The sequence below is a fragment of the Rhincodon typus genome, unplaced genomic scaffold, assembly GCF_021869965.1.
Source record: "Rhincodon typus isolate 14 unplaced genomic scaffold, sRhiTyp1.1 hic_rhity00002248, whole genome shotgun sequence".
Lineage (NCBI taxonomy): Eukaryota > Metazoa > Chordata > Chondrichthyes > Orectolobiformes > Rhincodontidae > Rhincodon > Rhincodon typus.
In genome coordinates this window covers 10,217-25,000 of record NW_025967886.1, presented here as the reverse complement: position 1 = coordinate 25,000, position 14,784 = coordinate 10,217, and the positions used below count along the sequence as shown (strand labels likewise).

Sequence of the window (14,784 nt, the reverse complement as noted above, 5' to 3'; positions counted from 1 at the left end):
CTAGACTCTGCTGGTATTTTTCTAAATATGAACGAATTCACAGCAATTTGTTGTTACTGAGCAAACTTCAACGAACATCCTCAGACAGCATCTTCCAAACCCACGACCATTTCCATCTGGAGGGACGAGGGCATACAGGGAAACACCACCTCCTGCGAGATCCCCTCCAAGGCACTCACTATCCTGACTTGGAAATATGTGGTTTTTCCTTCACTATCACTGGATCAAAATCCTGGAATTCCCCCAATAAGTGATTGTTGGTTAACCCACAGCAGGTGGACTGCAGTGGTTTACAGAGGCAGCTCATCACCACCTTTCAAGGGCAACTGGAGTCATACAGCATAGAAACAGGCCCTTCTGCCCACCATATCTATGCTGACCAACAAACACTAAAGTACTCTAATCCCATTTACCCGCACTTGGTCTGTAGCCGACTGTGCCCTGGCATTTTACGTGCTTGTCCTGATGTTTCTTTAATGTTGCAAGAGTGCCAGCCTCTGCCACAGTCTCAAGTACCCCTTGGGTTAAAAACCTTTCCCTCAGATCCTTTGTAAACCATTTACTCCTCACCCTAAACTTACGCCCTCTGGTCTCAGATATGTCCATCATGGGGATGAGATTCTCACGATCTACTCTATGCCTCTCATTGTGTATACCTCAATCAGATCCTCCCCTCCGCCTCCTCTGCTCCAAGGAAAACAAACCCAGCCATCCAATGTCTCCTCATAACAGATGTTTCATCCAAGGCAATATCCTGGTGAGCCTCCTCTGCACCTTCTCCAGTGCAATCACACCTTTCTTCTAGTGCAGAGACCAGAACTACATATAGTATTCCATCTGTGGCCTAACCAGTGTTTGGTAAAGTTGTAAAAAGACTTACTTGCACCTATATTCTATGCCCTGGCTAATGAAGGCAAGCATCCTATAAGTCTTCTTCACCAACTTGAGGAAAGACATTCTTGCTACTAAAGGAGTCCAGCGAAGGTTCACCAGACTGATTCCCAAGATGGCAGGACTGACGTACGAGGAAAGACTGGAATGACTGGGCTTGTACTCGCTGTTGTTTAGAAGAATTGGGGGGTGGGGGTGGTAGAAGTTTCATAGAAACAAAATCCTGGTGAGACTAGACAGGCTAGATGCGGGAAGAATGTTCCCGATGTTGGGGAAGTCCGGAACTAGGGATCACAGTCTAAGAATAAGGGGTAAGCCATTCAGGACTGAGAGAAGGAAGAATTTCTTCACTCAGAGTTGTGACCCTGTGGAATTCTCTTCCACAGGAAACCGTTGGGACCAGATCATCAGATATTTTCAAGAGGGAGCTGGATGTGGCCCTTGCAGCTAAAGGGATCAAGAGGTATATGCAGAGAAAGCGAGAATGGAATACTGAGATTGCATGATCAACCATGATCATATTGAATGCAGGCTCAAAAGTGCCAAATGGCCTACCCATGCACCTATTTTCTATGTTTCCTACAGTACATGGTTTTGTAGGGACCTTGCTGGAGAAAGCAAGAGATGGGAGCAGGAATAGGCCATTGAATAGGTTGCTCTGCCATTCAATAAGATCATAGCTGATGTTCTACTTCAATTCCACAGCCCCATTGAATTCCCTCACTATCTATTAATCTCGGTTTTGAATATGCTCAATGACCAGACCTTCACGATAATCTGGGGTCGAGAACTCCAAAGATTCACAATCTTTTCGTTGAAAAGATTCATCTTCATCTCAGCCCTAAATGGATGATTCGTCATTTTGAGACTCTGACCCTGGGTTCTAGATTCCCCAGTCATGGGAAATCATTTTCAGAATCTAGCCTGTCAAATCTCTTAGGAATTTTATATGTTGCAATTAAATCACTTCTTATTCCTCTATGCTGTACTCTAGGGAATACACACAACCATACACATACACACAAACTCTCCACACAACCATTCCAAAAATCAGGCAAGCCAACCTTTGTTGATCTCCTCCAAGGCCAGTCCATCCTTCCCGAGGCAAGGAGACCAAAACTAATACTCCAGATTTGGCCTCACTGATGTCCCATGTAATTGCAGTAAGACTTCTTTACTCTCGTAAATATTTCCAAATCAGGATGGTAAGCGGCTTGGAGGGGAACTTGCAAGTGGCGGAGTTCCATGTGCCTGTTGCCCTTGACCTTCTAGATGGAAGTGGTTGTGGGTTTAGAAGGTACTGTCTAAGGATTTTTGGCAAATTTCTTCAGTGCATCTTGTAGATATTACACACTGCTGCTTCTGAGCGTTGATGGTGGAGAGAGAGTGAATGGTTGTGGATGTGGTGCCAATCAAGTGGGCTGCTGTGTCCTGGATGGTGTCAAACTTCTTGAGCGTCGTCAGAGCTGCACTCATCCAGGCAAGTAATCCATCACACTCAGTATACTTAGATTTAGAGTAGCTGTCCAAATAAGGAAAACGTGGAGCTATTAAAAAATAAGACTTTCGTGAATGTCACGCTGTCCAACAAGAAAACTAAACTCACTGTTGGTTGCTCAATTAGGTCAATTTTAAACAAATGTTTACATCTGGAGTCCAATCTGAGAATTTTGCCTGCAAAATAAAGGTGATCGTTGTGACTCGTGCTTCATAGATATTGGGAAGGCTTCGGGATGGGGGCTCGGGTGGTGAGCTACTCACTGCAGTATTCCTATCTTCTGACCTGCTCTTGTAGTGACAATATTTAAGACTGAAATGAGGAAATTATTTTTCTGAGGGTTGAAAGTCTTTGTGTCTCTCTTCCCTAGAGTGATGGACTTGAGGGTCATAAACTAGAGGTGATGAACTAGGGAGCTACTTGGATGGCCCTTGCACACTGATCAGCGCAAAGACCCACCGACTTCCAATTCCAGAAGTTTTTGCTGCTGCGTTTGGACCTCGGAGGGTCTGTACATTGGCAGGAGAAACTAGGAGGAGCCATGATCATACTGAATGGCAGAACAGCCTTGAGGGGCTGAATAGTTTACTCCTGCTCTTAGCTCATATACAAGGGTCCAAAGTGGAAGTCAATATGAATCAGGGAAAGCTCCCAACTGGTTGGGGTCATACCTAGAAAGTAGGAAGATGATTGTGGTCATTAGTGGTCAGTCATCTCAGCTTCAGGATATCTCTGCAGGAGTTCCTCAGGGTAGTGCCACTGGTGCCACCATCTTCAGCTGCTCATTAATGATCTTCCCTACATATAAGGTCAGAAGTGGGAATGTTCAGCACCATTCATAACTCCTCAGAAATTGAAGGAGTCCATGTCCAAATGCAGCAAGATCTGGACAATATCCAGGCTTGGATTGACAAGTGGCCAGTAACATTCGCAATACACGATGACCATGTCCAAAAGATTGAATTTAACCTTTACCCCTCGACACCTCTTGTTTTTCTGCTCATCCTACCAAAGTTCATATTTTCTTGTTTCTCCTTAATTTTATTTTTTGCCCAGTCACTTAGCTGGTCTTTATCTCTTTGTAGCTTCCTTATGTGCACTTCACAATCACTCTCTTGCCTATTTTTTCTGTCATCAGCAAATTTAGCCACCATACCTTCAGCCCCTTTATCCAAGTCAATAATATAGAGTGGAAACGACAGAAGTGTCAATATGGATCCTGCAGCACTCCACCTGTTACATCTTGCCAACCAGAAAATTACAGATATTGCTCTCCTCTGTATCCAGTTACCTAATCAAACCTAAATCTATGCTTACCTCTACACCATGGGTTTTCACTTTGTGTAGAATCCTTTGATGTAGAACTTTGTCAAATGCCTCCTGAAAATCTAAGGACCCATCTACATATTCCCCTTTATGCATATTGTTTATAAACTTCAAGGACCTCCAATAAATTTGTCAAACATGATTTCCCTTTCACAAAACCATGTTGACGCTGCCTGGTTGTACCCAGTTTTCTGTGCCCTTGCATCTTCTCCTTAAAAAAAATTCTAGCATTTTCCCCGACGTTATGCTAAGTGGCCTGTAGTTTCCTGCTTTCTTTCTTCCTAATCTCGAAGTCACATTTGCTATTTTCCAATAAGATGGGACTGTTCCAGGATTTAGGAAATTTTGGAAAATTGAAACCAATGCATCTATTATCTGAGCAGCCACTTCTTTTAACACCCTAGAGCGAAATCCACCAGGATCTGGAGACTTCTCAGCTTTTTGTTCCATTAGTTTCCTCAGTCCTCTTCCCTGATCATTGTAATCATTTCTAGTTCATCCCCACCATTCTCCACACCTCTTGATTCACAATTATGCCTGGGACATTATATTATTTGAATCCTCTGCAGTGAAGGTGGACAAAATATGTGATCAGTTAATCTGCCACTTCTTCAATTTCCAGTAATTCCTCAGATTTATTCTCCAGTGTTCCAACATTCATAGACTCCCTATAGTGTGGAAGCAGGCCTTTCAGCCCATCGAGTCCACACCGACCCTCTGAAGAGCATCCCAGCCAGACTCACCCACCACCCCCGTAACCTGCATTTCCCACGTTTAATCCATATAGCCTGCACATCCCTGGGTACTATGGGCAATTTAGCGTGGCCAATCCACCCTAACCTGCACATCTTTGGACTGTGGGAGGAAACTGGAGCACCCGGAGGAAACCCACACAGACACGGGGAGAATGTCCAAACTCCACACAGACAGTTGCCCGAAGGTAGAATTGAACCCGGGTCCCTGGCGCTGTAAGGCAGCAGTGCTATCCACTGAGCCACAATCCACGCCTTTACTTTACTTGCTCTTTTCCTTTTTAAATACTTGGAGAAACTCTTAGCATTTGTTTTTATATTTCTGGCCAGCTAGCTCTTACTGTAACCTCTCCCTCACTGTTTACATTCGGTCTTTGATGCCACACTGTTAAATGTTGCCTTGACATCAACGGCAGTTGCTCTCACCTCACCTCCAGCTCAGCTCATTGTTTTCATGTTTGGAACAAGGTTGCAATGAAGCCAGAAGCCACGTCATTTGCTGACATGCTTTCCCTTTCAGAACTTTGCGTTAACTCTTCCAAAACATATTCTGATTTTTTTCTTAAAAAGACCGCTGCCACCACATTTTTACTGGAACGCAAGAACTAGGAGCAGGAGGCCATTCAGCCCCTCGAATCTACTCCACCATTTGATACAATCATGGCTGATCTCATCTCAGCCTCAACTGCCCTTTCCTCCCCGCTCTCCATAATCTTTCAACCCATTGCTAATTAAAAAAATTCATCTATCTCCTCCTCAAATTTACCCAATGTCCCAGCATCCACTGCACTCTGGGGGAGTGAATTCCACAGATACACTACCCTTTGGAGAAAAATAACTCCTCCACATCTGTTTGAAATCTGCTACACCTTATCCAAAAACTACAACCTCTCATTCTAGATTGTCTCACAATAGAACACATCCTTTCTATGTCTACTTCATCAGCCCCTTTTAGTATCTTATATTAATAGATTCTAGTATTTTCTCCAAAACTGACATTGGGCTTACAGATCTAGATTCTCAATTTTCTCTCCCTCTCATCTTGATTGAATGTTTGCTGCCTTGTTCTGGAATCTACAGAATGCTGGGAGATGAAAGCCAACATATCCTTTGGAATTTTCTATCTGAAACAGCTGCAGATGTTGAAACAGTGACAAAAACAGATAGATCTTTCAGAATATCAGGGGAAATGGGGAGTGGGAAAGTACAGATCAGGCAGATGATCAGCCATGATCCTGTTGAATAGTGGAATGGGATCAATGGGCTGAATCGTCTGCTCTGTTCCTATTTCTGGTGTTCTTGTGGAAACAATGTGCACATCACACATGTGTACTGTTACTGCCCAACTGAATCAAAGACACTAATCAAAACCAACAGGGTAAGTGAATGAAAACAGAGTGCTGGAGAAACCCAGCAGGTCAGGAAGCCTCTGTGGAGACAGGACAGTTAATGTTTTGAGTCTGCTATGACCTTTTTAAGAACGGAACTTAGTTACTGGATGGTTCAGTCATTAAACTACAGCAATGCTGTAAATGTACTGTATGTGTAGTTGTTACTGAAAAGACTAGTTGATGAAGCAATGCAAGCTTCTTGTTTCTTAGGCTTTCACAGCATTTTTCATGATCTAATCTTTTTAATTACATTTTCTAAAAGCTTTGTTGCCTAATGGAGCAGTTAGAAAGCTGATGTTATTACCAGAGAAATCTATGCTTTCTACTTCCTTCCAACAAACTGCAAATATATCACCCACAGGCAATTATCAGAACCTCAGGAAGCAGAGAGTGGGGTAGATTTCAAAAAAGTTCCCATGTGCAGGCAATTCTTGGATAACCTGCTATTTACATCTGATCCCGACTGAGTTGAACCACCAAATTCTCACTGGCACCTGACTAACCTCTACAGACTGCAGAATATTCTCACTGGAGAGAACAATCTTATTCCATTGCTGCATGTGGCATGGCTCTGGGTAAGACCATAAAACATAAGAGCAGAATTAGGCTATTCAGCCCATTGAGTCTGTTCCACCATTTGATCATATCTGATGTTGTGGAGCTTCTGAGAATATCAACTCAGGCTCCATTACCGCAGGAGGAGTAGAGGAGACTGTTCATACACAGGACAACGAAGGGGGGGGGCGGGGATGAAGGGCAGTGGGAGAGGGGTTGAGAGATGTGAACTGGTGCCACACGATGCCAATGAACACATTTAAGTCTCAGCTTGTCCTGTAGACCAACAGAAGCATCCCATGCTGCCATCAAGGGCAACGGCTTTAAACGATCACAGAAGGACGACGAGTGACTCCAACACACACACACACACACACACACACACACACACACACAATTAGCCCCCTCTCTTACACTGCCCTGCACACAACTCATCAGGAATGTTATGAATTAGTGAAGCTTCCTGTCTATATCTGAATATTAATTCTCGACGACAGTGCTGACAGTTCCTGTGTAACAAACAAGAGACCACGTGCTGTACAAAGAGATTTTTTCTAAGAGCAGCCGGCCGAGCGTGGCTTCCCCCGGGAGGCAGAGGCCTGAGTCAGTGCAGCTGGCTATTGTTCCATATGCTCGCTCTCCTGTGGAGGCAACTTCAACCATTCAGTGTCTCTTCCTTAGCTTCATTGGGGAGCAGGAATGGACACACCAGCCTAACCAGCAACAGTGTGTGCAGATTATCCCTACTGCTCGGGGATTGTAACATTCCCAGATTTCCTGAATTTAACAAATAGTAACAACAATCTCAGGAAGAGGGAGAGTGTGTTTTCCACACGTATCGATTCTCTCCGATACTCCAACAATGTGTAGGCAGCGTTGGTGAGCCCAGCTCGAGACTCATCCAGAGGGTGATGTGGACATTTTCTTCACCTTTTGTTTCCGTTTCTTTAATTGTGGCTCTTGTTTTTAATTCTAACTGTTGTATTCCAAGATGGTGCCGGAGAGGAGTGGACTCTCTACACTTTTCACTGTACTCAGGTACATGACAATAAAATCTAATCGAATACCAAATAGTTACTTGTATAAATTACTGACAAAAATACGACTCCACCAAAAATGTCCAATCTCCCCTATTTCAATAAACCAGCCTCCTCTCAGATTAACATTTCTGTACTCAGCCTGCTGCAGTGTTCCAGCAAAGCCTAATGCAAGCTGCAGGGACTGCATCTCATTTTTCCACTTAGACCCTTTTCAGGACTCCACAGTGAATTCAACACCTTTACTGACCTCTGTTCTGTTACAGTGCTTCTCCCCTGCCAGTGTCTGGTTTTCATGCTTTCACTTGAAGCTGAGCTGACCTACATTCTGCTATTAACACCTCCTCTTGATCTTTATTTCTCAATAGATATTATAACTCAATTTGTCTTTGCCTACACTGCCTATGGGATCTCTAATGTCCCTTTAGCCTTCCCCGAACTTTCTTTCTGTCCCACTGGCTCCTCCTCATCTTTTTCCACAGTAAAACCCATCACTTTGCCCCCCTCCCTCTTTAGTTCTAAGGAGTTGTCACTGAGCTCTTAACTGTTTCTCTCTGCCAGACCCGCTGAGTTTCTCCAGCTCTCAGTTTGTATTTCAAACTGTAAAATGAATAGTGTTTGATGTAAACAATAGTGGTTCTGGCCTGATATTTTTCCATGTAAAGGCCGAGCCTGGTACACTGAGCCACCCAGGAGGTGTTTTTTCAACCCCGGGTCTGCGTGACATTTACCAGACCTGAGAGAGGAGGGCGGGGAGGGGGATGGTGGCTGAGGTATGTGACCCTGATGGAGAGGCTCACGGTGGATCTGGGTCTGGTTGGAAGCTCAGCCAAGGGTCTACCTCCAAAGGCCATGTGAGTTCTTTCAGAAAGTGTTGTATAAAATATCTGACCAAAGTCAGCCTGGGGTTTGCTCCACTGTCACTATTTGGTCACCAAATCAGCCAAAGCTTCAACATCTGTGGAGCTGTGGCCAGACAAGTCTATACCTTCAGATAAGGACAAGGACAGGGGCTAATAAGAAAGAAGCAGAGACCTGTCTGGGTGGGAAAGATCCAATTATTGGAACTTCAACCCCCTACAGGATGCTTAAAAATCTCTCATGCATTTTACTGTGGGGCAACACTGTGTCCAAGGGGCTATAACAGTGACAGCGTAGATGAGCAATGCTAGTATGTAAGGCATGTCCACAAATAATCCTCTCACTGCCCCAATATTCATACATCAGCTGGGATCACTGCACACCAATCTGCATCACAAGCCTGGGCTGACTTTGTTCCTTTCCTAGTTTTTGTTCTAATTCCTTTCTTGGGGTGCAGACATCATTGGATAGTCCAGCATTTACTGACCATCCCTAATTACCCAAACAGATTGTTAAGAGTCAACCACATTGCTGTGGGTCTGGAGTCACATGTAGGCCAGACCAGGTAAGGATGGCAGCTTTCCTTCCCTAAAAGGACAACAGTGAATCAGATGGGTTTTAATATCAGCGGTTGCAATTAGACTAGCTTTTTAATTGAATTCAAATTTCAGCATCTGCCAGGGTGAGAATTGAACTCAGATCTCCCGAGTACGAGACTGGGGTTCTGTATTACTAGTCCAGTGAGATTACCACTGCACCAATGGCTCCCCTCCAATAACGGCCAGTTAGAATGGTCAGAATCTGGTCAGAATCAGGCCAGAAATGAAAGCTGCAGTTTCTAATCTGAGAACTCAGTGCTACACTGGACAAATTCATTAAGGAAAGACTGCACTTCTTCTCCAGCCCATGCAAACAATCCCATAAAAATCATCTTGCAATAATTATAGCAAACACAAAGTCTCACTGGATTTTAATCACAGAATCCAATTACGTCTCTTCTTTTGCATAATCATGCACTTCCCAGAAACATCCTTCATAAATCCTGAGAATTCATGTACTCAAGAGAAGGAATCTGCCCACAATCTCTCACCTTGTGTTATTGACTTGGTGGATTCAGTTTTCTTCTGATCGGACGTTGCTAAGCATGTGGAGGTCTGAGGGGCTGTCTGAGCTGTAGCTTTCTCCGAGGGCCCTTTCTCAACGGCTGTGTCCAGCTTCTCTCTCCTGCCAATGTCCTGGCTGCTCCTCTGGCACTGCTGGATCTACAACACAGCACATTAGCAGCAATCAATCTCTATTCTCACTGGCTAGCAGCAGAAACAAAGCAGCTGTGCCTAAAGCAGTTCAACTCAGCTAAAAATCGGTCACATCCGGAAGATTTTAGGGGAATGACACACAGATAGGTGGAGGGGCAGGTAGCATTAAGGAAACAGTGAGGCTGCAGAAAGGCTTGGACAGTCTCGGAGAGTAGGCAAAGAAGTGGCAGATGGATTACAGTGTGGGAAAGTGTGAGGTTGTAAATTTTGTTTGGAAAAAAATAGAGGCACAGACTATTTTCTAAATGGGGAAAGGTTTCGGAAATCTGAAGAACAAAAGGAAATGCAGCTTCAATTGGCAATTAGGAAGGCAAATGCAATGTTGGCATTAATTTCAAAAGGGTTAGAATACAAGAGCAGGAACATGCTGCTGAGGCTGTATAAGGCTCTGGTCAGACCACATTTGGATTATTGAGCGCAGTTTTGGGTGCCGTACCTAAGGTAGGATGGGCTGGTCTTGGAGGGGGTCTGGGGAGGTTTACAAGAACAATCTTGGGGTTGAAGTGACTGAAGCTTATGATTGAAACTTGCAGAATACGGAGACTCCTGGATATTGTGGATGCTGAGAAGATCTTTACACTAGTAGGAGACACTAGGACTGAGATGAGGAGGAATTTCTTCAGCCAAAGCTTGGTGAATCCGTGGAACTCATTATTGCAGAGGGATACATAGGCCAAGTCATTGAGTGTATTTAAGACAGATGGATAGGTTCTTGATTAGCATGGGGATCGAAGGTTATGGGGAGACGGCAGAAGAATAAAGTTGAGAAACAGGTCAGCCACAATTGAACGGCATTGCAGATTCGATGGGCTGAATAGCCTAATTCTGCTCCTGTATCTTATGGACTAATGGCAGAACAAATAAAGACTGCTGTAGTTGAAGAAAATATTTCATTTGTTGCAAATCCATTCTTTCCACAAAATCATGCGGTGAATTTAAATTTGTACTAAAGATGATCAAACCTATTGTAACTAACCTAATAATTGCATTGGAGTTTCCAACAATGAAACTAGATAATTCAAGATCATTGTTGTACAAGATGCTATTCCAGGTCTCTGGAATATCAGTAACAAAACGACTGTACTTGCATTAACTTCCTGGGGTCACCAAAAACCAGAGATTCTGGATCCGGGAGCAGTTCAGAGGCTAGGAATGCCGCAGCAAGTAACTCACATCCTGATTCCCCAAAGTCCACCTCCTACAAGGTGCAAGTCAGGAGCGTAAGGGAATACTCCCCATTCCCCAGAGATGTACTGCTGAGGCTGTATGAGGCTCTGGTGAGATACATTTGGAATATTGAGAGTTTTGGGCTTTACCTAAGGAAGGATGTGCTAGTATTGGAGGGGGTCCAGAGGAGGTCTACAAGAAGGATCTTGCGGTTGAAGTATCTGAAGCTTATGATTGAAGCTTACAGAATAAGTGCAGCTCCAACAACACTCGAGAAGCTTGACACCATCCAGAACAACATATCTCACAATGCATTTACCACCTTAAACATTCATTCCAACAACTGAAGCACAATAGCAGGGTGTGCCACCTACAAGATGCACTGCAACAATTTGCCAAGGCTCCTTCATCAGCTTCTTCCAAATCTGTGACCTCCACCATAGAAGAACAAAAGATTTAAGATCACTTCCCAGACACACACCATCCTGACTTGAAACTACAGTCACCGTTCCTCATTATTGCTCTGTCAAAATGCTGGGATTCCCTCCCTTACGGTGTTGTGGGTCTCCCTACAGCACATGGACTGCATTGGTTCAAGGCGGCAGCTCACCACCACCTTCTCCAGGGCAAGAAACAATATTCTCAGACAAATAAACAACAGTGACATTTCAACAGCAAGGTGTAATCTAAATGTTACACATATGGTGTTCATTCAAAGATAAATCATAAACACTCAACTGGAAAATCCCTAATCACTTCAGTTCCAGAAACATTTTTCAACCAGAGTTAAACTCTTTATTACGATGCCAATTAGAGCAGTGATCTACACATACTCGGGACAAAACAGCAGCACCTCAAACTCAGTCTTCTCCCTCGGATATTCAAAACGGTGAAAGCTGGATCAAACTTGGGGAGGGGCTCCTCAGTCGCCATACGGAGACAAAGTTGTTAGAGGCTGAAGATTGTCTCTTGTTCTGAAACCTGCCTGACTTTCGTTCCATATGGTTCACTTCCCAAACTAAATAAACTTCAACCTCATCAGCACAAAATGTGCAAAAATAAAAAGCAGCTTTGCAGAGTATTTATTTTTACAGTATCAATAGTTTATTCACCAACGTGGGTGGTGGTCTCGGTGAGGGCAAGACAGCAGAATCCTCCCAGTTATAAAGTGACAGACGTTCAGCGATGAGGCAGTTTGTTGCTTGCTGCAATCACAGGATAGCTCATGCAAAGACCAATGAGGTCAACAAATCTCCACCAAATTAAAATGAACCTTTAGAGAATATTAGAAAAATATTACCTAAAAAAGTTCACTGTGGAGCAAAAAACACTCTATTGTGCCAACTTCAAAAAAAAACTTTCCAGTCACTGAGCTAATGAGAGTGAAATGTAGTGTCTCTCGTCAAAATAAGCCACTAAATATTCATCTAAATCTAAACTATAATTCACTTGATAAATTGTTGAGAGACTGCTCCCTGACTTCGTGGGTCATATTTTAGACGTTAGCTTTCATTTGTGAAATTTTAGTTACAAAAGGAGTCACTACAGAAACACAAAAGCATTTAATCATGAGGTAATACTGAGAGCTGCCACCAGATGGATCAAACCATAACACTCGGTTAAAAGGTTCCTTCATACTCAAGCGAAAGTCACCCATGCCATAGTTTGCTCATGGAGAGACAACAACAAAATGTACTTCAGAAGCAAGATACATCAGCTGATGTTCCAAAGATCCACAATCCCAGGAAAGTTTGTCGTTGAATTAATTACCTCGGCAAAGAATGACTGTAGATTTACAGCAGACGGCTGTAGTCTTTGGAAGAGAGAGGTGCTCATCAGGCAAGAGTTCCAGTGTTCTCAAGAAGGGTCACTGGAGCACTCTACTTTCTTTCCATAAATGCTGCTGGATCTGCTGAATTTCTGCCTTTGTTTCAGGTTTCCAGCATCTGCAGCTTTTATGTTTGTTTAAGTGTGCTACAGTTGATTGCTGTTAATTGCTCTGCCTTGCTCTGGGTCTAGGAAGATCAATCTGAATGGTGAAGCCTTTACAGCAAAAGTCTATCAATTCTCATTGTACACAGACACAGGCCATTTGGCTCAGTGGGTCCATACTGATATTTGCCCTCCACTCAAGTCTTTTCTCAACTAATTTCTTCCCACCTACTTACCATCTACTATTTCTTTCTCTGTAAGGCCATAAGATATAGGAGCAGAATTAGGTCATTCAGCCCATCAAGTCTGCTCAACATAGCAGATAGGTTCCTAAACCAGATTCTCCTGCCTTCTCCGTGTAACTGTTGACTCCCCTAACATTAAATAACCTGTCTTAAAGTCACTCAATGACTTGGCCTCTACAGCTCTCTGTGGCAATGAATTCCTCCTTCTCCTTCATGTTTATCCAGTTTCCCCTTGAAACGTGTCCACATGATTCACCTTGGGTACTCTGTGGGACACAGTGAACTCAGGTTCGAAACCCGCCACAGATGATGGAACTTGAATTAGAATTTGGAATCCATTGATGACAATGAAAACCATTGGCAATTGTCAGAAAAGCCCATCTGGTCACTAATGTCCTTCAGGGAAGGAAAACTGCCACTCTTACCTGGTCTGGCCTATATGTGACTCCAGACCCACAGCAAATGTGGTTGACTCAATTGCTGTCTGAAATGGCCTAGCAAGCCAGCCATTCAGTTGTGCCAATCATTACCACCACCTTCTCAAGGGCAACTAGGGATGGGCAAGAAACGCTGGCCCAAACAGCAACACCCACATCCCACAAATGAATAAAGTAAAAGAAATTCCATCACTCTGGGCAAAATCTCTCTTCTGAACTCCGTATTTTATCAATGACCATCTTCTATCAATGGACCCTACTTTTGGTCATAATCAAAGTCATACAGCATGGAAAAAAGCTCTTCGGCACAGAGGAGTTGGGCCGATCAGGTTTCCCGAATGGAACTAATCCCATTTGCCAGCATTTGGTTCACATCCCTTTAAACCCCTCTTTATTCATATACCAGAGATAGTAGGAACTGCAGAATCTGGGATAACAAGGCGTAGAGCTGGATGCGCACAGCAGGCCAAGCAGCATCGGAGGAGCAGGAACTGCTTGGCCTGCTGTGTTCATCCAGCTCTACACCTTGTTATCTCAGATTCATATACCCATCCAGATGCCTTTTAAATGTTGTAATTGTACCCACCTCTACCTCTTCCTCTGGCAGCTCATTCCATACATGCACCACCCTCTGTGTGAAAAAGTTGCCCCTCAGGTCCCCCTTATATCTTTCCCCTCTTGCCCTTAAACCTGCATTTGAAGGTCTTTCTGTTCGACAACACTCACCAGGTCCCTAACATTAACTGTGTAAGTGCTGCCCTGGTTTGTCTTACAAAAATGCAGCACCTCACATTTATCTAAATTGAACACCATCTGTTATTCTTCAGCCCACGGGTCCAGTTGATCAAGATTCGGTTGTAATCTTACACAGCTTTCTTCACTGTCCACTACACCACCAATTTTGGTGTCATCCACAAACTTACTAACCATGTTACCTATATTCTCATCCATTATATAATGATGAGCGACAGTGGACCCAGCACCAATCCTTGCGGCACACCGCTGGTCATGGGCATCCAGTTTGAACAACTACCCTCTACCACCACCCTCTGTCACCTACCATTAAGCCAATTTTGTATCTATTGGTTCAGTCTCCCTGGATCCCATGTGATCTAACTTTACTATCCAGTCCACCATGTGGAACCTTGAAGATCTTGCTAAAGTCAATGTAGACAATATCTGCTGCTTTGCCTTCACCTATCTTCTTGGTCAGCTCTTCGAAAAACTCAAATTTGAGACATGACTTCCCATGCACAAAGCTTTGCTGACCATCCCTAATCAGTCCCTGCCTTTCCAAATACATGTAAATCCTGTCTCTCAGAATCCCCTCCAATAACTTACCCACCACTGATATCAGGCTGCAGGGCTGGATGAAC

The 14,784-nt window shown here is 43.8% G+C and overlaps 1 protein-coding gene across 1 annotated transcript in view; it reads right to left on the bottom strand.

Annotated features, from left to right (window-relative positions):
• Positions 1–2,300: 2,300 nt before the first annotated feature.
• The window catches only part of LOC125481461 (putative mediator of RNA polymerase II transcription subunit 26), a 14,446-nt gene continuing 1,962 nt past the window's right edge, over positions 2,301–14,784 (bottom strand). The window contains exons 2-3 of the mRNA XM_048593036.1: positions 9,402–9,573; positions 2,301–2,413 (exon numbers count right to left, since the gene is read on the bottom strand). Coding sequence (XP_048448993.1) covers positions 2,364–2,413; positions 9,402–9,573 — 222 coding nt within the window. The 3' untranslated portion in view covers positions 2,301–2,363. The remainder of the gene's footprint in view (positions 2,414–9,401; positions 9,574–14,784) is intronic.